Raw genomic sequence first — 25,927 nt, forward strand, 5'->3', positions numbered from 1 at the left:
TAATTATGCAATGTCTGAACTTATTGACCTCACTGGCCTGTGTATGTAATGACTAACGTTAAACCAGTAGCCTAAATGTTATTGACTGGACCTTGTGGACTTGTGGGTTTGATTGGCTGTTTGGGAGAGATGATAAATGTGTCTAGCAAGAAACCTGAGGAATTAATCTAGACTTTACACGACAAACAGACAATGTTAAAGACATTACACTGACAAAGTTAAAGATGCTGCACAACAAACAGACAATGTTAAAGACATTACACTGACAAAGTTAAAGACGCTGCACAACAAACAGACAATGTTAAAGACGTTACACAGACAAACAGACAATGCTAAAGACGTTACACAAAGTTAAAGACGTCACACAGACAATGTTAAAGACGTTACACAGGCAATGCTAAAGACGTTACACAGACAAAGTTAAAGACGTTACACAGACAAAGTTAAAGACGTTACACAGACAATGTTAAAGAATGTTACACTTCTTCTTTTTCTTCTTCTTCGTTCTCATTGTTATGTTGGAGTGTTCATATGACTAGACAATACATGAGATGAACTGCGCAGTGGTTTCCAAATCAGGGAGCTCTCCATATAGTTTTCTTTCTATTGGGGTGATTTGGGGGCCAATGTCTTATACGGGCCTCTTGGTAGAGAGAGCAGTTTTGGAGGACGTGGTCGGCATTCTCTGGTGACACTCCACATGGGCAGATCTCACTGGTTCCAATTTTGAGCTTCCGGTACATGTGTTGTCGCATTCTGTTGTGTCCGGTCCTGAGTGGAAAGATTAGACGTTGGTCTTGTCGGGATAGCTTATATAGTAAGCGTCATCTTTCTTGTGATTTGGATGAGAGCTCGTCCATTTCTCATTTATTGTATTTTACAATTAATTTCTTCATTTCTTCCGGATAGAGTGCAGAGTTTATTTGTGGGGACGTTATACGAATTTACAACAACTTTATCGGGGGGGGGGTATTTCTTTTCCCGTTCACCTCTTTATGCTTGGTTTCCAGGACAACGTATATAGCGAGGCCCCAAAATATGCTAACCAGCTAGCGCACTCTGCTCATAGAAATCTGTTTTCAACCAACAATCTCCACCATAACGAGGCTGCATGCAGAAATAAAACATTTCAAGAGAAAATGGAGTCTACACATTATTCAAAACTTGGAACCAATATATCTAAAAGATCTAAGTTTTAACTTTGGAAAGTTTTGGACATCACACCTACCTAACCTATATATTTTATCACAAGTACGTGTGATGTTATGGCACGGTTAGGAAATAGTTGTTTCATAGAATTTAAAGAAATGGAATGTTTTAACCATAGACATAAATAAATATAGGCTGGCCGAAGGAAGTAACTTCATGTAACTTGAAAACATGTATATCTATTGTATTCGGATTTCCGAATTATGAAAAATTGCATGATCTTCATTCTTAGAGATTAAACAAAACTACACTACCTCCTTATTTACAATTAATACTATATATAGGTTATGGCTGAAATAGATATGAACACTTAACTTTTATACTTCTCATAAATGCTGTATAATAAAGTACACAAAATTGCAAGTCACAAATTTTCGTTTCATAAAACTCTTTAATCGGCCATTCTATATTTATTTATGTCTATGGTTTTAACTTAGAGACAATGACGCGACTAGTAAAAACAAGAATGGAATTTGAAGTCGAATAGCGAAATGTAAACAGAATACTTCTGAAGGCTTTAGAGAGGGGCAGTTTTTATGGACGGTTCTTGTTTGTTTGACATTCACTATCAGCGTCGGCTAACTTATATTGTTGGCCTGTGTTATTGGATTTCGTTCTATGAGTGTTACCTCTGTTAGACTTGTCAGCATAATACACAGCGCGGAAGTGCCTAACATTGTGAAGACAGAAAGGCGTGTTGTTGTGTAATGAATAAAGAAATGCATGCGCATTCATACTGGTTTTTTTTTGGGAAGGGGTGGGGGGAAGGGGAGGCAATTTTGTGTGCAGTGCATCTCTCATTCCTTCTTCCCCTCCACTCCACCATCTTGTTTTATGTTTGACCTACATTGAAAGAGACAATTTCTGTGAGAAAAGTTGTTGACCTATTTAGTTGCTTTCCTGCGTGATGCTCGTACAAATCTGGCATGTTTTACGTTCTAAGTTAACTCTTTAACCGCCGCCAGATATTTTGACTTGGTTAAGAAATCCACCATTAATTAGTGGCTGTTGACTGTTTAAAAATGAGTAATTTATTAAATAGATTTTGTTTTCATTTTACAAATCTAAATTAAAACAAGATTACAGAGAAAGTTTGTGTGGAAACACAAACTCAAAACCGGCTCCCGACCAAGTGGTCCACCCAGGCAGGTTTCAATTTTTTCAGAAAGAATATCAGAATGAATTTCTATCAAAGGCAAATGACACAGAAGAATGGAGAAAGCAGGTTGACCGATCTTATGTGGTGCCCCAACGGTCCAGCAGACCTAGGGATAGGTGAAAATGAAGGTGAAGCTAGATGTGAACCTGGCCTAACTGATGTTATATAATGATGATCTAATTGATCTAATTGTTTTGCCTCAAGGAAAAAAAACATTTCCGTAATAAAAAATAAACAATTCCTTTAGTTCAGTGTTCAGTAGATATAGCGTAGCACTGCTGTTCACGTGATAATATGAAAAACTACTAATTAATTTTTGTTTTAAATGATGCTCCACTTATATACATATTAAATAGATTTTTTCTCATTTAAAGAAAAAAGTAAACTTTTTTTTTTATAAATGTAGTAGTTAGTATGATAGAACTTATGTAACTTAGTAATACATTTGTACAAAAAATATTTTTTGACAAAAAATCTAAAACCGTTTGTGTGTTAAAAATGTGGTAAATAGTCATCTCCCTTACTAAATAGCCTCTTGTGTCTGTTACTATTATTAGTGAATAGTTGTAAAAAATCTAAAAATGGAGTATTTTTATGAAAAAAAAAACTGCTTGCATAGTTGATTTTAAAAATTAAATCTTTCGCTTTCAGAAAAGAAAAAAGTAGCCGTTGCATCAGAACTTTAAAAGGTCTAAAATATCATGATCAATATCTTTTCTAGTTTACGAGATCTAAACTAGACGGACGGACGGACGGACAGACAGACCACACCACACAAAATTAATAGTGTCTATTCCCCTTTCGGGGACCGCTAAAAAGGAAACATCAAATTCTTGATTTATGTTTAGTACTTTTTTTCTTGTTTATTTTTTAGTTTATAACAAAAAAAAAAAGTATTTCATTCTTGGCTCAACTGCCCGACAATTTATTTGCTTAGCTTAGCCAGACCTTAAATTGGAAGGAAAAAAATAGCTTAGATGTCCTTTTTTTTCTGTATAAACATGACCAGCTCATAGCACGCGCCAAGTTCATTGTCCAGCTACATCTATTTGTTTCCCCAGTAATTAATGTCACTGGCCGGTTCAGTAGCCACGACCTACGCTGGGAAGAGAAAAAAAAAAAACAACCTCTGTGACATCATTGTCACACAGAGTACACAGTTACACACATGGACACACACACACGCACGCTCACTCACTCAGAAAACTCGCAGAGTTGGCAAATGGTCGTCGGTGGCCGGAAGCTGTGGCAGGCAGAAATAGCGACTTCTGCTGTGAAAGTGGAGAAGAAGTGTTTTTTGAAAAAAAAACAAAAAAACTGTGGGTCGCGTCCCCACCAAAATAGCAATACTATGTCACATTAAGTGGTTGTTTCAGATCAAAATCTATTTCTATTTAATGGGTACGACTGTACGTTTCTATTTTGAAAAAAAAACACCACAAAACATTGTAAATTGGCATCATGTTTTTGGGCTGAGATATGAACAATGGAAGCGATGAGTACATCATGGATCTATAAAAATATAGATAGACCATTTAGCACTAGTCGACCGGCAGCATAGTATATGCCAGCTATTTTGCAAGGCAGCCTTAGGCCACTGCAACCTATGCGGCCGCAGTGGGCCCAGCACTTTTATAGGACCCGCGCTAATTTTAGGTGTATAAATTATTAAATTAAACCATTTTATAAAAGAATTCCCGCGGCATCTTGTCCATTTAACAGGAGGTCCTGGAAATCTCCTGAAATTGCAAAATATACGAAAAAGTCCTGGAAATATCCGGAAATTATTTAAAATCTTTTGAAAACTCATACAAATCTCCTGAAATATACAGACGAAAATTGTCTTTTTTTTTTCACTCTTAAATTACCTAGGATAACTCCCTCCGTCCGAGTTGCAAAAATAAAAGAGTGATCCTTCCATTGTGTCGAAACTCTTGAGCGTGCTCTGTCGCTTCGATAGTTACTACAGAGTAGATTACTCCCCCCCCCCCCCCTATTTTTAACGTGAGGTAGAAATAAAAAACAAAAGAGTCATATTGCAACGGTCCTGCCCCCTGCTATGTTGTGTCTACGTGTTCTCTCCCCCTCCCTCTTGTTTTCTCGAGGACTATCCGCAGAGTGATCTTTCCTTTACTCCTTACTACTCGTTTAAACTGTTGAGGGAAGAAGAGAATTATATATATATAGATAATACTATTTACAGGAAGCTGTTTTTTTTTAAATATTTTATTGTACTTTTTTGTTTAGATTTTATTACATTATGTCACTATAGTGCGCACATACAAGTATTTTGTATACTGTATAGTCTTTATGCCTTTGTGTAAAGCAGTGATGCCCAACTTAATTCGACCTGCGGGCCATTTTAATTTCCAAAACTCGTCTCGCGGGCCACATGACCGAAAAGTTACAAAAACTAAATGAAATTGTTCTGTACAATTTCACAAGCACCCTACATTCCTGTGATATTTGGCGATTTTTTTTTTTTTTTACGCGACAAAAAAAATTCGTTTCTTTACTTAAAATGTTAGTAATAGTGTAGATGTCTTTAAAATCGACTCATTTTCGTGTCCCCTTTTTGGTGAATGTTCCCATCGACCCTCCAATGTCTAGTTGTAGTTAATAGAATCTATCTTTTATTCGTGGTTCAAACCAAGGATGCCGCCATATTTATTTTATAATGCTGATATATATGTAGATGTTGTATTTTTAACAGCCACACTTTCTTTATAAAACAAAGATGTTGGCTTATTATTATGTTCCACAAAAAAAACAACGTAAAGACCCGCCCACTGGTCCTGGTAGATTCTACATTTCCTGTTCATAAACGTTAAAACATTAAAGGTCATGGTATCAATCAATACATCAGAGAAATTATGAAAGCTCTATAGTAGTAAAGATACATTTTTCAATTATTTTTTTTTTGGAGGGGGAATTTCCTCCACGTTGTGTCAACGTTTCGGCGGGTTGGATAGAACCACGTCGCGGGCCGGATCTGGCCCGCGGGCCGTATTGTGGGCATCACTGGTGTAAAGTATTTGTTACAAGTATTTCTTTTTTTTTTTTTTTTTGATGTCCCACTCTTGTATTTTATCATCATTACTCATGAAAACTATATATCAAGTAGTTTCTAGAGACCCTATCCTCATAAAAAAAAAGACTCATCCACCCAGCCCACTCCAGCTCTTGCATATATCTTATTAACCTTATTTTCTGACAACCGGAAAAGGCTTCCCTGCTTTCGGTTTTCTAGTCCCCGGTCACTAACATATATACGTACAAATCGATGTCCACTAAAAATAAATATATACAAAACTATTAGTGTTGGGAAACTCTTAGGCGGCCCTTGTGGGTTAGTCAAAAGCACACATGATGATGTACTTTTATATTTCAAATCTTACATAAATCAATCAAATCAAATCAAATCTTACATAAATCAATCAAATCAAATCAAATCTTACATAAATCAATCAAATCAAATCTTACATAAATCAATCAAATCAAATCTTACATAAATCAATCAAATCAAATCTTACATAAATCAATCAAATCAAATCTTACATAAATCAATCAAATCAAATCAAATCTTACATAAATCAATCAAATCAAATCTTACATAAATCAATCAAATCAAATCAAATCTTACATAAAGCAATCAAATCAAATCAAATCTTACATAAATCAATCAAATCAAATCTTACATAAATCAATCAAATCAAATCTTACATAAATCAATCAAATCAAATCAAATCTTACACAAATCAATCAAACCAAATCTTACATAAATCAATCAAATCAAATCAAATCTTACATAAATCAATCAAATCAAATCAAATCTTACACAAATCAATCAAACCAAATCTTACATAAATCAATCAAATCAAATCAAATCTTACATAAATCAATCAAATCAAATCAAATCTTACATAAATCAATCAAACCAAATCTTACATAAATCAATCAAATCAAATCAAATCTTACATAAATCAATCAAGTCAAATCAAATCTTACACAAATCAATCAAACCAAATCTTACATAAATCAATCAAATCAAATCAAATCTTACACAAATCAATCAAACCAAATCTTACATAAATCAATCAAATCAAATCAAATCTTACACAAATCAATCAAACCAAATCTTACATAAATCAATCAAATCAAATCAAATCTTACATAAATCAATCAAATCAAATCAAATCTTACATAAATCAATCAAACCAAATCTTACATAAATCAATCAAATCAAATCAAATCTTACATAAATCAATCAAGTCAAATCAAATCTTACACAAATCAATCAAACCAAATCTTACATAAATCAATCAAATCAAATCAAATCTTACACAAATCAATCAAACCAAATCTTACATAAATCAATCAAATCAAATCAAATCTTACATAAATCAATCAAATCAAATCAAATCTTACACAAATCAATCAAACCAAATCTTACATAAATCAATCAAATCAAATCAAATCTTACATAAATCAATCAAATCAAATCAAATCTTACATAAATCAATCAAATCAAATCTTACACAAATCAATCAAACCAAATCTTACATAAATATTTGCGCATTAGCACGAAGTGCCAAATTAAAAGTGTTAATATCTTTGTAGACATCGATGTTGCCTACTGGGAACAATTAGCCCTAGACCGCACTATATGGAGAAATATGGTGACAAAGAAAGCTAGGGACAGTGAAATTGCATTGTCTCAGCTCTGGAAGAAAAGCGAGCCAAAAAAAAGGGGCTGGTTCCTAAACCAACAAAGCGAAAGCCACATTTACCTGCGTTGTGTGAGGCTCCACAGTAATATGAAAGGGGCTCTGCAAGATGAACCACAGTCGTTCCAGGAGTGGGGGGAGGAATGATATATATATATGTACACAATAAGCATATTACTCTTTTGCTTCGGACTCGAAGACAAGCCTTATTATTATTTCGGTTTTATAAACAAAGTACACAGTTGACTACGAATATACATATAACTTTATTATTTCTTAATTTATAGGCATATTGTAGGCTTTTGATCACAATTCTTATAGTATACACTCTTTATCTTATCTTCTTATCTTATATAATACAGACGTTACTTCAAAAAAGAAGATGATTACGTCCTACGCGTCATGCATTTAGTCATGCATATTAACCAATGACTTAAATTCTGCCAAGTCACTGGTTTTCCTGGCTAGCTCAGGCAACCCATTCCATGCTCTAATAGCACTAGGGAAGAAAGAGTATTTGTACAAATTTGTCCCAGCATATGGAACGAGGAATGTGCCTCTTTATGTTCGGAAGGTAAATCTGATGGCCCAGATTCAATTTTCTTGTTATCTTGTATATTACAGACGTTACTTCAAAAAGAAGATAATGACGTCCTACGCATTTCATGTGTCAATCTCGTCATACATTTTAGCCAGTGACTTAAACTCTGCCAAGTCGTTGTTTTTTCTGCATTATTCTGGCAACCCATTCCATTATCTAATGGCACTAGGGAAGAAGGAGCACTTGTACAAACTTGTTCTAGCGTATGGAATAAGAAATGTGCCTCCATCTTTGTGTCTTTCTGAGTATTTCATTAGGCTGTGTTTTTCTATTCGCAAATTATGGTTTAATAGTATTATAGCTACTTTACTTTTTATTCTTCAGTTCTGAAGTGTCTCTAAGTTTAGTGATTTTACTAATGGTGTTATTGTAATCAAAATGGAATATTCGTTTGTTATAAATTTTACTGCTCTATTTTGTATTTATGTTCTCTTGAGTTGAGGGATCCAAAACAAAGGATGCATATTCTTATATTGGCCTAAGTAAAGTTAAATAGCTTTTTAGTATGGTTAGCTGCGATCAACTTACACATGTGACACAGGCCAGCGTGCTGCTAGCTGTCAACTGTGGAAAGGGACTATGGACTGACACAGGAAAGTGCTGGTATGAATACGACACGTCAAAATCGCCTGTGATATGGTCATGCCTTCGTGTGACCGTGTAGAAAGGACTGGCTTTCTGTTGTTTGTTTCAAGAGAGCCCTGATAGACCCAATATAAAGAACGACTTTGTCAGAGTCAGGCGATTCCGTCCAGCGATTCAGTCCAGCACTGTTAATCCACAGTGAAATCAGTGTCAGTCCGTGAGTCTCCGAGTGAAGCAGGACGAGACTGTGAGACTAGTAAAATTCAGTACAGCGATTACATATAGAACTAGAAGGAAACGAGAAGGCTGACACACTCGCCAAGAGTGGGAGAACAAACTCACAATGAAACATTGCACTCTATCCAGAAGAAATGAAGAAACTAACAATAAATAAAATAAATGAGAAATGGACAAAGAGGATGCCTATTATAAGCTATCTCGACAAGATCAACGTCTAATCTTTCGACCGGACACAACAGAATGAGAAAACATATGTACCGGAAGCTCAAAATTAGAACCAGTGAAATCTGCCAATGTGGAGTATCACCAGAGAATGCTTACCATGTCCCCCAAAACTGCTCTCTTTATCAGGAGGCAAGCGTGACCTCCGTGACTATGTCGAAGGTGCCGGTACAAGACACTGGCCCCAAAAACTGTATGGATAACTCCATAATTTAAAAACCACTGCGCAGTTCATCTCATATATTATAACACCCCAATAGAAAGAAAACTGTATGGATAACTCCATGATTTGGAAACCACTGCGCAGTTCATCTCATATATTATAACACCCCAATAGAAAGAAAACTGTATGGATAACTCCATGATTTGGAAACCACTGCTCAGTTCATCTCATATATTATAATACCCCAATAGAAAGAAAACTATATGGATAGCTCCATGATTTGGAAACCACTGCGCATTTCATCTCATATATTATAACACCCCAATAGAAAAAAAAACTATATGGAGAGCTCCCTGATTTGGAAACCACTGCGCATTTCATCTCATGTATTGGTCTAGTCATCTGAACACTCCAACTTAAAATATGAGAACGAAGAAGAAGAAGAAGTACAGCGATTACAGTCAGACATTTCGTGTTGCCAATTGTAATGTATTTGATTGTTTACTTATTACATTGGGTCTCGAGTTGGTGGTGTGTTGAGCAGTATTTGCAGAGAGCCTGATAAGGTATACTGTAGCAATATTTTAATTCTCAGGTAGAAATCATGAAAAGATTGAACACACTAAATATCAAGCATTGAAATCCAAATTCAATAACACATTCTCAGTAGTATATTTAACATGAAGATTGAAACTTATAAACAGATTAATTATTTGGCCCTGAAATAATATCTTCTCTATATTTAATTTTTCAAAGCGAAATTTCAAGAATATGCTTCTACAGAAAACGAATCGTCTCCCTTTAATTTACTCTTTCGTGTACAAATCTGAAGCTACTAGAATGAAAACTTTTTATGTATTCTTCTCTGGCAACCTTGACCCATAACCCCAGGCGACACTTTGGATCTATCCTTCACCTTCAACTATCCCTTAATATGTTAAACTGTTTGGGCGCCACACATATTCCTTTGTCTTTTGCGCTGGATAGAATCTCGTTCAATGACAAGCCCGTTCATTCTTTTATGTTGTCTTCCCATCGCTTTCTCTGTCTGCCTCTTCTTCTTCTTCTTTTTCCTGACAGCAATAAGACTTTAAAAAGAGTAGTGTGTGTGTGTGTGTGTGTGTATACGATTTTTCAGAAGCCAAAAGTAGCTGACGGACTATTTTTAGCACCATACAGCCGAACGTGAAATCGAATTATCGATAGCGCTTTTAATTTTCGAAATTGAAACGTGACAAACGGACAGACAGCACAAAAAACCAAGGAGAAACTTTTTCTCCTATGGGAGCCGTTAAAAATGCCATCTAGCACATGTGACCTAAAATTATTTAAAAAAAAATATTTCCATCATAAACTACTAATTGTCTCCTAGTTCGACATGGCAGCTTGTTAGGAGCCTACTTCTGCAATCACATAAATTCAACTTTTTTTTTTTACATTTTAACAAAAGTTAGATCTAATTAAAACAGTTTTGCTTTTAGCCTGTGAGTTATTCCATTTCCTTGTTATCTTTCTCTGTGTGTGTAAAGCTAATGCAAGTTCGATAACTCACAATGTGTGTCTCCCCTTCAGTTATCGAATCCAAAAAGTCACGTGATGCAGGAGTCTCGTGAGAGAAATGTTATGTCTGTCTGCCAAGCCTGCATCTCTGTCGTCTGCACAGTGTCTGGTCGAAATTCTGTTTTGCTTCAACCACAGTTTACATTTCTGTCGCAATTGTTCAAAATGTCCTTAAATTAGACGAGCATAATGACAAATGGTATTTAAAGACAGATGATAAACTAAATAGTTCGTCCATCTACCATCTTGGTGTGTTGTCACTTGTTTTCTACCTAAAAACCAAGCGCACGATTAGTTCGATTCAACATGCCGGTAGTTAGTACCACCCAAGCAATCTTTTCATAAAGTTTCGGTTATTAGATTGGCTACTCCCCCCCCCCCCCCTTTTACATCTATAGCCTAGATAAAAAGATACTTCACTTCGATAGACTTTCCACTCCAATACTCTGGGCGCAATCATCGCAGCAGAACTAAAGGGGAAAATACACTTTATACATACTAATTACTAACTATAATAATAAATAAATACATTTGGATCAAAGTCTATGATAAGGATAAAGTTCATGAATGTTTTAGTACATTGGATAAGAAATGACATTTATCTTTATGTTTTTCTAAGTAATTTATTTCTTTCTCTTCTGTGTTTGTAAGTTATGATTCAGTGTTATATGGCCTGGAAAGGGGTGGGGATTAACCTCACTGCTACACTTTGCGTCTGTTCATAGTTTTGCCCACTAAATTTCCTCCCCCCCTCCCCCCGCCCTTTTTACTTTTCGTTGAATGAGATCGTTTTAATGGTCGTCTCTATCGTCTGCTCATCTAGCACGACCTTCACCTCAATACGTACTTTTCTAGGTCTAGTTTTTGTTCTGTTGTCACAGAGAAATAAATAAACTACTGTAGACATTAATAATAACAATTAATGAACAGAGACTTCGTGTAGATATAACTTAAGTAGACATTTAATTAATCTTTTATTACGTCATATCCTTGTAAGTACTTTCTCACAAAACATTCACAACAAACAATGACGCAATATTAATATATTAGCAAATTCTTCCTTTATAAGCTGTTATCTTATCTTATATAATACAGACGTTACTTCAAAAAAGAAGATGATTACGTCCTACGCGTCATGCATTTAGTCATGCATATTAATCAATGACTTAAATTCTGCCAAGTCACTGGTTTTCCTGGCTAGCTCAGGCAACCCATTCCATGCTCTAATAGCACTAGGGAAGAAGGAGTATTTGTACAAATTTGTCCTAGCATATGTGCCTTTATCTTTGTTATTACATCCTTCACAACAAACAATGACGTAATATTAACATATTAGCAAATTCTTCCTTTTAAAGCTGTTATTTCATCCTTCACAACAAACAATGACGCAATATTAACATATTAGCAAATTCTTTCTTTTAAAGCTGTTATTTCATCCTTCACAACAAACAATGACGTAATATTAACATATTAGCTAATTCTTCCTTTTAAAGCTGTGATTACATCCTTCACAGCAAACAATGACGCAATATTAACTTATTAGCACAGTTTTGTTTTCTTTGCTAGAATGCTGTGGAATTACGTTAAAGACAAAAAAAACAAAAAAAAAAAACAAAGGGGAGGGGGAGGAGAGTTATATTAGGCTTACATGGTTCTCTTGTGGAGCAAACGATACAATTAAAACAAAGAAATAATTTAGATTTTAAGATCATTAATTTATACATCAGATAGCAAGCTAGTAATTCCCTGTTATATTTCGCGTTAAGCAATTAACATAACTAGTTTCAAAGCATTGGTATAGTTATAGGCAGAGCATGCTGGCCTTATGTAATCGGAGGCCATAGTATATGTGAAGTGAATTTGGTGGCTCTAAATAAAATAGAAAAATAAGACTAAGACTAAGACTGCTTTATTGATCCTTACGGAAATTTGTTGTGATTACAATGACTCTTTTCTCATATAAAGACAACACAACAGAAAAATACACATAAATAGGCCTACAACAGACAACATAAAGAGTTCATTCAGCGACTACACACAGGTATCTAAAAATAGACGGTGTGTACTGTTAGTAATATTAATATATCTAAAGGCATGACATTTGTGTAGATCGAAATTGACTACTTGTAAATTTATTTTAATTTCTCTTATTTTCTTATGGTTTATATGCAATTTTGTTAAGACATTTTATATTCTTGAAATGTGGATGCCCATTTAAAGGTGAGGCCGGAAAGGCTGCATAGTCTTGCACTACCGTAATTCTGGTTCTGCTCTGATAATCTAATGTTTTAGAATGCATGTTATAATAATATTAATAATAAGGCTTGTCTTCGAGTCCGAAGATTAGTGAGGAGTGCAGTATTTCCCGTGGCTGCGCAGCACCAGCTGTGACCTACATATTTTGCCCCACCGGGGCAAGCATAACCCTTGTCCGCAGGTGGTCGATTTAGATTTTTTTTTCGCCGTCTGCGTTTGTCCTCGGCAGCGGATTTTCTTTTGGTCTCAAATGTGTATCCCGCGGCCTTCATGAGTGACCTCCAGCTGTCTCGTTCTGAGGCCGCATGCAACCAGGCGCTCTCTTCTATGTCAGCCAAGGAAAGTTGACGCCTAAGCTGGTCTTTGAAGCGTTTCCGTGGGGCGCCTCTCTTACGTCGACCACCTCTTAGCTCACCAAAAAAGACTGCCTTTGGTATAGGTTCGTCTCCCATATGGGATACGTGCCCTGCCCAGCGTAACTGTCGGACCATAAGAAGTCCCTCTATACCAGGGGTTCTCAACCTGTGGATCGCGATCCCCTTGGGGGTGGATTGACGATTTGCCCTGGGTCGCCTAAGACCATCGAAAATAGGTATATTTTCTACTCTTCTATTGCAGTATGTGAATGGGGGTGGGAGGTTGCGGCAGAGTGGGGGATTGTAAAAAGGGGTCGCCGAGTATAAAAGGTTGAGAACCGCTGCTCTATACTATAATGTTATTATCCATGGCCTATATACGCATTATGTTCGTCTTTGTAGGCACACTGCTGTATTTTTGCTGGACTGTGTTCCTAGAACATTGTTTATATACATTTACTTTCTACACTTTCAGAAACCTGGGCAAGTCTGGTCTGCGAGTGTCCAACATTGGCTTTGGTAAGTAGTCCCCAAGGCTAAACAAATCAGTTTAATTCGTTTTGGGTTTGACTATGATTAAGGATCTATTAGAAAACCTATTTGTTTGCTATAGGCTCGTCAGAACTACAAAGCAGAGGCATAGCAACCATGGCGCAGAAGGTTTCAATGCGTCCGGGCCCACGGGATCCTAAAAATAATTTTAAAAAAAATGAGACTATTTATTTTTATGAATCAGATTCTTGATTAATTTACTTAGAATCCGTTTTTTTTTTTAAGTTATTGAATATTTCTGGAAAAAGTACCTGTAATGAATGCCATTTTGCTATTGTGTCTCCAGGTACATGGGTCACGTTCGGTGGACAGGTCACCGATGAGGTCAGTTTGTCACAATTCTATTTTCTACTAGCTAATATACCCGGCACTGCCCGGGAAATATTTTACGTCTGCAGTATTGTCTAGTTATACACACAGAGAATAATGTAACAAAAGTTTGTGTGTGTTGTTTTTTTTTCTTGATTTTTTTTTAATTGGTTGTATAGGAAGGTAAGGCCCTTGGTAGACGCACTGTCGTAAATCCGGAGCTGTATTGACTTATTCCGAGCATGCTACACTTGTTCACTTCTTAATTACGACATTTCCACCAGACGTAAAAATGCCCCCAAAAAATGTTAGAAAAATAAAGTTTCTGATTCGTCGAAATTCGGATAGATTCTATATTTTTTAATCTCTTTTGTGTCGTCTCCATTCTTGTGGATGCCTCGGGGCTGTAGCCCCACCTGCCCTCCCTTGAATCCGGCCCTGCTTAGATAACGTAGCTTTATTGGTTTAGCCACAACAGTCAAGTTGTATATATACACCAATGACACATTATTTCTATAGAAAGTCAACCCATCTCGAAATACAGGATGAGATCTCAATATTTCATATCGAACAGTTCACAGATATTCTCTGAATTCTCTTCTGCTTAATCTTTTTTTTTTTTGCTCTAATTTTATTCACACATTTCACAACCGATATCAAAACTTGCTAATTTTTCAACACAGAGCTCTTAGTCTTAGTGTACGATGCAATGATATTGCACAATAGGACGGCCTGAAAACCCTACAAGCAATGTTACAGACACTTATAGGCTAGTAAGTTCTTCAAAGATGTTGAGATGATCATCAATTGATCTAAAAAAAAAAAAACACTGTTCAGGGCAATAGTATTGAAACTTTTAAACCATTTTAGTCGAATAGGGCGTCGTTAGTTACATTTCTGTTGTACTTTTTTTTTCTCTAGAAATCGATTGTGTCTGTTTTTAGCGAGCTATACCTACATGCTTTTTCTTGATATTTTTCTCGGAGTTTAGTGTACCATTTGGCCACCACTTTAGAGACCAGTAGGCCCTATATAAATGTAGGCAATTCGTAATCGAATTGGGCGTCGTGAGTTACATCACTGTCATACTTTTTTTTTTTTAGAAATCGATTAGGATTATTTTTGTACAATCTTTACGTGCTTTTTTCTTGATTTTTTTAAAAATTATTAATCATTATTATTTTTTTTTTTAAATTATTATTTTTTAATCGTGCAATTCACCACTTTTAGCGCTTGCTAAATTATTTGGTCAATGCTTCAGAGAGCAGTATGCAAATGTGTTCGTATGCCTAATCGAAACTAGATCTAGTCACTTTTGATAATTTTTTCTAACTTTTGTTTATAGGTTGCAGAAGAGCTCCTTACCGTCGCTTACGAGAGAGGCATAAACTTTTTTGACACTGCTGAAGTGTATTCTGCTGGCAAGTAAGTTCATAGGTCATGGGATGATTTATCCACATAACTTTGAGTAGTTTATCAACATGGGTTGTAATCTAGATCTAGAATTGGCAATAAGCAGACCTGGCACAGTATCATGTTAAGAGTATGGAATAGTGTAGTTCTAGTACTGTACTGGTCTGTAGTAGTCTGTACAGTCAGTAGTCAGTAGTCCTGAGTAGTAGTACTACTACTACTACTGTACTAGTAGTAGTATGTCTGTCTAGAGAAGTAGTTGTAGTAATGTAGTGTAACTTCACTGTAAGTAGACTGTAATTGAGTGTAATAGTATACTACTGTATAGTCTAGTACTCTAGTAGGTAGTACTGTAGGTTGGTAAAGTGAAAGAAAGTCCTTTAAAAAGAAGTCATTAGTACATGATCATGATTAGTCATTAGATTCAACATTTTTTAAATTTATAATATTCTAGACTAGATCTAAAATAATATTCAAAACTTATATCTAATCTAGATCTAATGGCAATGGAGGCTTGGTTGCTGAGTGATAAAGTAAAGACCTGGGTCCCGGGTTTGAATCCTGGTGAAGACTGAGATTTTTAATTTCAGGATCTTTGGGCACCTCTAGTCTAAGTCCACCCTGTTCTAATGGGTACTTGATTAGTTGGGGAAAGTAAAGGCAGTTGGACGTTGTGCTGGTTACATGGGCCACTAGAGCTAATATTTAATAAATTTAGAATATAGATCTAATTATCATCTAATATACTCATACTTATCATATAGTCATATAGTTTAGATTTCTAGATCTAGATTAGATTTAATTATAATTAAGTATTAGATTTAGATATATAAAGATATAGCTTTAGTAATTTATAATTTTATAATAGATCTAAATTGTAACAAATTTTTTTGTCTTGATTTAAGAGCAGAACTTGTTCTAGGGAAAATTTTAAAGAAGAAACAATGGCGGTGAGTTAATCCAATTATTCAAGTCAAGATTTAAAGCTATTATATTGGATATGTAATAGGATCTAGTTTGAATGATTAATTGAATTCTTATCCAGCATGATTATTATAGCTGTTTTTTTTTTATATTTTTAACCATTTTTTTCTAACAGGTAGACATTTGACAAATTCAAAATCAATTACCAAATATATATTTTTTTTAATTTTAGATGTAATCTGAAAAGATCTAGATGTTACCCCTCCCTTTTTTAAAATTATGGTTTTGACATTTTTCTCATATAATTTGAATAAAGTGTAAAAGTTTATGAAAATATGTTGATGTCATGCTTGCTTGAATCGCATTTGATTATTAAGCTTTTACTTTCTAACTAAGCCTATATGTCCCTACTTTACATATGGGACTTAATAAAATGAGAAATGCATTTGATTTGATCATTGTTATTCATGTTGATATTAAGCACTTTGTATTTCTATTTTCAGAAGGTCAAGTTATATCATTTCCACCAAGATCTACTGGGGTGGCAAGTAGGTTATAAATAGTACTTGTCTTTCAGCATTTGTTAGCATCTTGTCACTACACCCTTATCAAAGGAAGATAATAGTTCTTGTTTGTACTATACTACCTAGAAAATCTTCTAGATTAGTAACTGAATTTAAGCTATCAGATAGTATGCACTATGTCATAGATCCATGTTTGTGTTTTAGCACTGCATCATGAAAACCTTTGATCTCATAGGATCAGTTGTATTGAATTATTTAGGAAGACTATTTACCCAATATAATTATATAATATATAATTATATATATATATATATATATATATATATATATATATATATATATATATATATATATATATATAAACACATTGTTATTCTGATACATTTAAAGAAAAATTAATATATAAATGTGGGATTTGTGGATAAGAGGCTTAAACTGCTTGGCTGCCTATCAAGGGGGCTTGAGTTTGACAACTGGCTGAAGCAGAGTTTTGTTTACTGAGCGCCGAAAGGCATCTTGCAAAATCTTCTCCCAGATACCCCCTCCCGCCACTGGTCCACAAAAGAGATTGGATCATAGTGCACTGAGCTATAAGCATGAAAGATGTGCTATGTAAAAGCAATTAATGTTTTTCATTCTGTTAATTTGTATAAGTGCAGCTAAATATGTGTTTCCTTCAGTAAAATAACTTTTGTATCATTTTTGGCTTCCAGAGCAGAAACTGAGAAAGGCTTGTCAAGGAAACATATCATTGAAGGTAAATATTTTTGCTTGTATCTATGAAGCTTGTAAACAAAAATACCTTTTATCTTTATGTATAGGAATATATATTAAATCATTTTATGTTCTGAAATATGCTATACCTGAAGTGCAACACTTAGATTTCACTTGTGAAAGCTTCTTGTATACATTGGATTTTTTATTTCATTATTTTATATTTTATTTTAATATTTACAAATTCTGCGACATTGAACACTTAAACATGGAATATGTTGTTTTGTTTTTGATATACTGAAGATTATTATTGTTCCCATTTCAGGTCTAGTGCAACTCAGTAGCAGCAGCAGACAAAATATTTAAATTGTGTTTGATTTATTGATATTCTGCCAATGAGCCTGTTTCTGTTTTCAGGGATTCAAGCTTCATTAGGGAGGCTTCAATTAGATTATGTGGATATTGTGTTTGCAAACAAAGCAGATTCTCACGTCCCAATGGAAGGTTAGAGATTTTAGTGATATCTTTTAATGGTAATAACTTTGGAAGTCCAATGTAAATCTTGTAATGATAATATCTTGAGAATTCTGATGCTGATCTTAAAATGGTAATAACTTTGTAATTATAATGCAAAACCTTTTATTGCTAGCTAGATTGCTTTGGAAATGCAAATGCATTTTTAAGATAAAATATTATAATAATTCTAATGTTATAAAAGAACAAACCTGGTTGTACTTATTTTGTTTCTTTCAGAGATTGTTAGAGCTATGACTTTTGTCATTAATCAAGGTTGGGCAATGTACTGGGGAACATCCCGCTGGTCAACTATGGAGATAATGGTAGGTAAAGAATTTAATTAATGATAATGATAATGATTCTATTTCACTCTTTTCTACTTGAAACCTCATAGGAATATGAACACCAAGGAATAATACTACTTAATTTTCCACTGCTTGCTATGTTGAATCTAAATATTTGAATCTCTTGGTTTCCTCCATATTTCCCCATAAAGCTTTACATTTTGTTTTGTTTTGCGACTGAAGAGAATATACTCCACTTGGTTCTGATTTCATTGCCAAGTGTCACAATGATCATAGACAACACTGTCTGTTGTATTTATGTGAATGTATTTGTTGCTGTTTTTATTTTTGAGAAAAGAGTCATTGTAATCACAACAAATTTCCATAAGGATCTATAAAGCACTATTACTATTAGTCTTAGTCTTAGTCCTAGTCAACTGACAGAGCTACAAAAGGCTGAAGGAGAATAAAATAATAGTGGTAAAAAAAATTTTGCAAGAATATTGTAGAGATTTGTAAGTCATATCCATGGGTACATAAGTCTTTGATGAAATCAGCAGAGGGATTCAATTCAATTGTTGTTCTACTTTGGAAATATTTAGTTCTTTTCAATAACTTTTTTTTGTATTATATTTTGCTGTCAGGAGCTTGTATGGTAAGACTGAATGCATTTTTTCTTTGTTGTTATTTAGGTATGAAACAACAGTTACATCATCCCTTTGTTTATCTATTTCCAGGGTCTGAATGTGAACTTGTTATGTGGACTGAGTGTTTTGAGTTTGTTATATGACAAGAGGAAATGTTTGAGTGGCTGGAGTTAGTGACTCTCTGGGAGTGGAAGAGAAGAAGGCGTTTTTACTGTCACTGATTTTTTTTATATCCACATCAAACTTGTTCTTCCTGGATAGTTGGAGCTTTTGTGGTTCATTTAGAGTACCGTTATTTTTGCATCGTTTGCGAACCAAAGATAAAACAATGTGTTTGATGTTTGTGACTAATTGAGATGTGCATGTCTCCACTTTTTCCATAATGATATTCTGTACAAGCAGGTTGAATGGTACACAGGAAAGAATGCACCGTAGAAGCAGAGCACTAAATGGTTTGAAAATGTCAGAAACTTTGTTGCTTAGGATTGTCTTACTTTTTCCTATTTATAGAGAACTGAAATAATGTCAAGAATATTATCTAAAATGGCCAAAATCTTTTCACCTTTACCAATGCCTTAGTCTATTGGACTATTAAGGCATCGCATATGATCTGTCAACCGTCTTTCTCCATTCCTGAGTCTTTCAACTTAACTAGAATCTCTTTCAATGCTAGGCCCATCCATTTTTCGATGTTGTCTTCCCATTGATTTCTCTGTCTCTTTTTTCTTTTCCCTGGTAATGTCTCTGCAGGAAGTACTTATTAATTAAGAGCTTAACTTTTGACTAATAGGCAGTCTGTCAGCAGTAATACACTCCTTACATAATGATTTTAACATGTATAATTTTATGTGTGTCTGTATCTTTTGTCAAAAAAATTTTCTTTAGTCATGCAAATTTTATTTCTATATCCAACATGCAGGAGTCATACTCTGTTGCCAGACAATTCAATTTGATTCCACCAATAGCAGAACAAGCTGAGTACCATTACTTCCAAAGAGAGAAAGTAGAAATACAGATGCCAGAGATGTATCACAAGATTGGTAAGGGAATAAACAAGGCAGTAATTGTGTTAAAGTGTTAGCATCAATCTTGAAGAAATCATTCAATGTGTTTTGATTCAAAGAATTTAATCTAGATGTCCTTCAGTAATTTTCAACTCAGGCTATAACCTCAATTTAAAGCTCTGTCTGCTTGCATTTTAATTGATCAATTCAATAAAGTAGCTTTACAATGTGTAGCTTACAGTTCAAGTTTTCAATTTATATCAAGCCAAACTTCTAAAAAAACAATTCTAAGAAATTCTATTGGTTGGGCTAGTATCAACTGCAGGTGAAAATATAGCATCATAGGCATCTCTTTATACATGTATGTCGACCAGATCTCACTACTGTGCAGGTGTTGTATACAAACATTTTGGTCGACATGGTCAGTTTGGTATTTTCTCAGACTGATTAAAGACTTACGCCAGTACTGCAGAAGCTTTTCCAATTCTATTTGTCACCTTAATGTCTAAATTTAGGCTTCTGGGAATAGTTGATCCCATGTGAGTCAAATTCCTGTACCATCATAATGGTATGATTTCAATACTCATCACTGGTATTTCTGAGATATAATTTCAGTTATTGTGAGACATATAATTTCAGTCATGGTAAGACTTGTTGTAAGACTGAATTCTTGACATGCATCTGCCAAAGCATTTACTAGACTTGGTAATCCTTCTTATCAATGTTTGTTGGCAAACAGCAGTTCACTAATCAGGATATTCCATCTCTTTGTTTTGGATTTAAGTTGAGCCAGGTTTAAAATCCTTCCATCAGATCTACTGTGTATATATTTAACCCCGCTCTTGAATGGCCTAGAGGTGGATTGTCAAACTGTAAAGTGCATTGCATGTTTTCTTGAAAAACTGACACTAGTTTTCATAGTTATTTGGACTGCCAACTTCTGCTAACAAGATCAAAAGCCTTAGCCAAATGGATAAAAGCTGTATCATCATCATCAGCTAACTCCATATGAGTGAGGGCTTGAGAGGCTTAAATCCTCACTTGTAAAAGCCATGAACAGAAACCCTGCTGCTTTGCATAGTGCGTACATGTCTCCATACAGGTCAAGAAGTTTTGGTTTCCCAGACCTGTTGAGACGGAGATCAGCAAATCTGGGGCAGTCAAAAAGAATACAATACACTGTTTCCTCTGCTTCCCCGCAGCGGGGGCACAGTGAATAAAAATTTGGCCACAGACGTGAGAATTATGAGCCAACAGGACAGTGGCCTGTCCTGCACTGTGCTATAATAGCTTGCTCAGGCCTGGACAGCCTCCACCACTGGCTTTTTGGGACTTGTCCCAGCATTCAAACCACTATTCCATTTCTGTTTTTGAATTATAGCTAGAGCTTGAAGAAGACTCACAAGCTGTATAGAGGGGGGTGTTTTTGTTATCTGCTTTTCAACTGTAGCTGCTGCAAGGAGAAAATCATGTTATAAATCTTCCTGCCCTCAAGTCACACTGCAACTCTGGATAAACACATTGTGACAAGATCTGAAACTGTTTTGGTAGTACTCCTGCATAAGCCTTTCCAACAATGCAAAGCAGTGAAATGAAATGTGACTGTTACAGCGGTCGCCCTTGTTTTTATAAACTGTAACAATGTTTGCATCTTTTAAATTATTTGAATTGATTATGCGATAGTTTTAAACTAGTTACATCTGTCATATGCATATAATCAAGCAATGAACTGAGTCATCTCCTAACATTGAGTCATGTGTTTCTCTTTGTTGAATAGGTGTAGGGACTATTACCTGGTCACCTCTGGCTTGTGGAATTCTATCTGGCAAGTATGATGATGGAATTCCAATTTATTCTAGGGCAGCACTCAAGGTACATTTATTTTTATGAATTGCTATTAAATATTCTCCCCTTACAGCTTTCATTGCCTAGTTCAGTTAAGAAACCCTTATTTGGCTCATTCACACAAAACCAGGCAGCAAATAAGTTGTTAAAATGTTAAAACATTAGAGAAGATGATATTTATGTCTTTGTCACAAAGGCTGAATTTGTTTTTTCATGTTTGGAAGACTTATCTTTAAACAAATAGTAAAAAATATTCAAAGTAAAATAATTTTTTGACAAGACTGAAAAGCCATAAAATCAATTTCCAATTTAAAATACCATGTTTAATTCCGAAGCAAAAAAAGATGACTCTCCCCTGACTCAACAAAAAAAATAAAAATAAAACTTTTCAAAACTAGAACAATATTTTAGTTTCCAAAAATATATACTTTTAATACCTTTAGAACAAAAACAAGCTTCCAAAATATTCCATTTCCTGGTTGGGCTTTATACATTGCAGTATCAGCACTTTCATTTCAGAAAATTTTCTGTACCAATACACTGTCATACTCCACTGCACATTTCAGCTTCTTAGCATGTAGAGGAAGCTGGTCATACTAGGGGTCAAGCTGTGTATGTGTACTATCAGACTGAATCATTAGGAAATCCATGAAGAGATATTTTTGTACCAGTAAACTATAAGTGGGTCACAGGAAAAAAAAAACATTCCTTAGAAAATTAGAAGTAAGGGTTGAGAAGAATCTAATAGTCTAGATAATTCTTTTGAGATTGGGGCCGTTGGATTAGTAGTTATCGGTCATTATTCTTTGTTCACTGGGCTTTGTTTGATGTTGATAAATGACGTAATCATCCAGTTTTTTATTAAAAACAAAAGAGTCACTTAAGTTTTCTTAAAAGGAAAAACTTCTATTACTTTCTTTTGCATCGAACTGCATTCACTGCCTACTCTAATCATGGCATACTTTCCTAATGTAACTTTTAGATTAACTCTAGTCCGGTGATGAATAACCTTTTCAGCTTGTGGGCCAAAATACATTTCCAACTCGTGTGTCATGGGCAGCTTGAGCACAAATATTCCTTGAGTCCATTGAAACTGAGCCTTTGCAGTTTCACTGTGTAATGTGGTGAGAATGCCCCTGTTAGCACAGTGCCATGGGCTGGATATGGTCCATGGACCTGATGCTGGGCATCACGGCTCTAGTCTGTTTAAGGGCAATAACTTTTAGCCTCCTTAAAGATAAGTCTTTGATCTAAATTTTTATGCCCTGTCTTGTGCGTGCCAATAATGATGTTTTTAAGAATTAATATGGTTTAATTGATTTGATTGAACTCCAGTAGTTTATTTCACAGGGCTACAATTGGTTGAAAGAAAAAATCTTAAGTGAAGAGGGCAGACGACAGCAGGCCAAACTCAGGGACATAGCCATCATAGCTGACCAGCTGGGTTGTTCCTTGGCACAGTTGGCTATTGGTAATGGTCATATGTTGAGTTAAACAGTAAAACATGAACTATATTTGAGAGTTTAGATTATATTTACCTCATTTCACTGGACATTGGCATGTCATTAGGGATCTTTAGTTTTATCACAACCATTTAGAGGCTATTCACAGTAGTATGAAAAGATGGTAAGCCAATTGTTTTCTTGATTTGACCACTCTTGGTTTTTGCAACATTTCTGTCTGCTTCTTCCTGGAAATTTGCCAATAATGTATTCTGCTATTGTGTTGATCTGAGAAGTGTAAATACACTAGTAGCATACAATGTTCAGAGAGACGAGCATCTCATTTATCCCTTAGTCTGTTGAACCGTTGGGGCACCATGCTAGATTTGTCGACTGTCTTTCTCCAATTCTCTTTGTCTTTTGCCTTAGAGAGAGGAGAGTACATTTGTTGTTGTGGACACAGGTCTGAAGTCTTTGTTACTCAGAAATTTGGGTATACACTCAGATTTCTTTTATCCTTAATCTTTGGAATAGAAGACATTGCCATTCAGGGCCGGTCCTAGCAATTGTGGGGCCCTATGTGAAACGGATTGCGCGGGGCCTAGGGATAAGCATAATGTCAACATTAAGATTTTGTATTAGAAAAGTACATTCGACTCAATTTTTATTAACTCTTTCTCTCCATAATTATTTACCACATTCTGGTGGAATCAACGCTGGTATCGTCAGTTAGGAGAGAAAGAGAAACTAATAGACACAAGAACTCTTTTATTCCATTGGCAATCTAATCATTAAACGATATCTTGTAAATTTCGCATGTAATGTTAAAGAGAAACTGGGGTACAAAGGTCTACTTTGTGTGCTATTGTATAAATGTTTACTCAAATCATGTATTGTTTTTTGTAATGCACAATTGTAAAACAAATTTCCTCACGGATAATAAAGATTTTTATTATTATCAAAAGTTAGCCTCCTGCTTCTTTCATATAAATATTACCAAAGAAAAGTTGTCTTTTGAGGTGTTATATACAGTAAATATTGGTAGATTTGTATATCAGTGACATAAGTTGGTAATAGCTAGTTGTTTTGTTTTTTAATTTAATTTGTCAGAAATATTTTTTCTTAAATTCCTAATTCTTAATTTAGATGCTTGCTACGGTTATTATAAAAAATGACCCAACTTGATACCCATACTATACATGCTAGTTGTATAATAAAACTATATTACTATTCTTATTGTTCCACAGCCTGGTGTGTGAAAAATGAAAATATCAGTCAAGTATTACTTGGAGCCTCAACTGTAGATCAACTGTGTGAGGACATCCAGGCACTTCAGGTACATTCAATTGAACATTACACAGCACACAATAATAATAGTAAGGCTTTTCAGAGTCTGAAGATTAATGAGGAGTGCAGTATTTCTCATCTGCAGCCTGCATATTTTGCCACATCCTGCGCAGGCACAAGCGTTGCCCACATGTGGTCGATTTAGGTTCCCTTTTGCCGTCTGTCCTCGGCAGTGGACTTTCTTTTGGTCTCAAATGTATATTTAGTGGCCTTTGTACGAAATCTTCAGTTATATGGCTCAGAGGTCGCCTGCTGCCAGGTGCTCTCCTCGATGTCATTTAAAGCAAGTTGCTGCCTGAACTGGTCTTCATAGCTTTTCTGGGTGGCACCTCTGCTACGCCGACCACCTTTTATCTGACCAAAAAAAGAATTGCTCTTGGCGTACAGTCAGCCCCCACATGGGATATGTGCCCTGCCCACAATAGGCTGACACCTTTTACTACTTGTTAGAATTAAAAAAAACAACTAAGGTAGAACACAAATGAGAAAAAATTTTTGTATGAAACTAATCCATTGATTACTGGACACAGAAAGCCTTAGCCTTTGTCCAAATGAGAAATTTTATCTTATGTGCTATATACCATAATTTTAACTGTTAGGTGACTACATGGTTTTCAGGGCATAACATGTCTTACAAAGTTTCCCCTAGTAAAACTTGCAGTGTTGCCTTTCTGTCACAGGTTGTTTAACTCTGATAGTGAAATTCATGTTGTAAGTAAAACATTAGTCAAATATATTTCAGGAAGATGAATCGAATGAAAATAAATAAATAGATTTGAAATATACAACACAAGACAAAGGCTATTGATTCTAAAAATTTTTATATTACTTTTACAAGTGCATACATTTTATGAATCATTTGTCCTCTAAAAAAGGAAATAAAAGTACTGAAATCCGCAGACAAATTGCACCTGTAATGATTGTGTAAGCTTGCTGCATGTACTAACATTTGTCCATGAAACCACATTTTCAGTTTGTCCCCAAACTAACAGCTGAGATTTTAGAACACCTGGAGACTATATTAGAGACAAACCCACGGCCAGCATCGCCTGCTGGATCGGTCAAACGGGTATTTTCCTGGTAATAATGTTTGATGTTGTAGTTCTCAGCTTTTTTTTGTAGTTGTTACAAGGTTTACAATTTGTTGATGTCGTATTGGTGACAATAATTTAGATTGGTTCAACAAATAATTTGGCTTGATATATCTACTGAAAATATAGTGTTGGTTATAGATTTATAATGAACACATTCACATGACAATAAGATGTCATAACTATAATACTAACTATGTACAAAACAATGGTACAAAATATTTCACTTTTCTGAAA

The 25,927-nt window shown here is 35.0% G+C and overlaps 1 protein-coding gene across 8 annotated transcripts in view; it reads left to right on the forward strand.

Annotated features, from left to right (window-relative positions):
* LOC106075591 (voltage-gated potassium channel subunit beta-2-like) overlaps positions 1 to 25,927 on the forward strand; it is a 74,827-nt gene that overhangs the window by 34,133 nt on the left and 14,767 nt on the right. For 6 of the 8 annotated variants that reach the window (XM_056008367.1, XM_056008366.1, XM_056008365.1 and 3 more), the window contains 12 exons: positions 13,554 to 13,597; positions 13,917 to 13,954; positions 15,285 to 15,364; positions 16,258 to 16,302; positions 16,780 to 16,824; positions 17,514 to 17,557; positions 17,932 to 18,018; positions 18,268 to 18,353; positions 19,881 to 20,001; positions 21,743 to 21,837; positions 23,161 to 23,281; positions 24,500 to 24,588. In XM_056008367.1, coding sequence (XP_055864342.1) covers positions 13,554 to 13,597; positions 13,917 to 13,954; positions 15,285 to 15,364; positions 16,258 to 16,302; positions 16,780 to 16,824; positions 17,514 to 17,557; positions 17,932 to 18,018; positions 18,268 to 18,353; positions 19,881 to 20,001; positions 21,743 to 21,837; positions 23,161 to 23,281; positions 24,500 to 24,588 — 895 coding nt within the window. Of the gene's footprint in view, positions 1 to 13,553; positions 13,598 to 13,916; positions 13,955 to 15,284; positions 15,365 to 16,257; positions 16,303 to 16,779; positions 16,825 to 17,513; positions 17,558 to 17,931; positions 18,019 to 18,267; positions 18,354 to 19,880; positions 20,002 to 21,742; positions 21,838 to 23,160; positions 23,282 to 24,499; positions 24,589 to 25,572; positions 25,680 to 25,927 lie in introns of all 8 variants that reach the window. The other 2 variants (XR_008774424.1, XR_008774423.1) reach the window with 1 other exon arrangement.

Source organism: Biomphalaria glabrata, chromosome 13, assembly GCF_947242115.1.
Source record: "Biomphalaria glabrata chromosome 13, xgBioGlab47.1, whole genome shotgun sequence".
NCBI classification, from domain to species: Eukaryota; Metazoa; Mollusca; class Gastropoda; family Planorbidae; genus Biomphalaria; species Biomphalaria glabrata.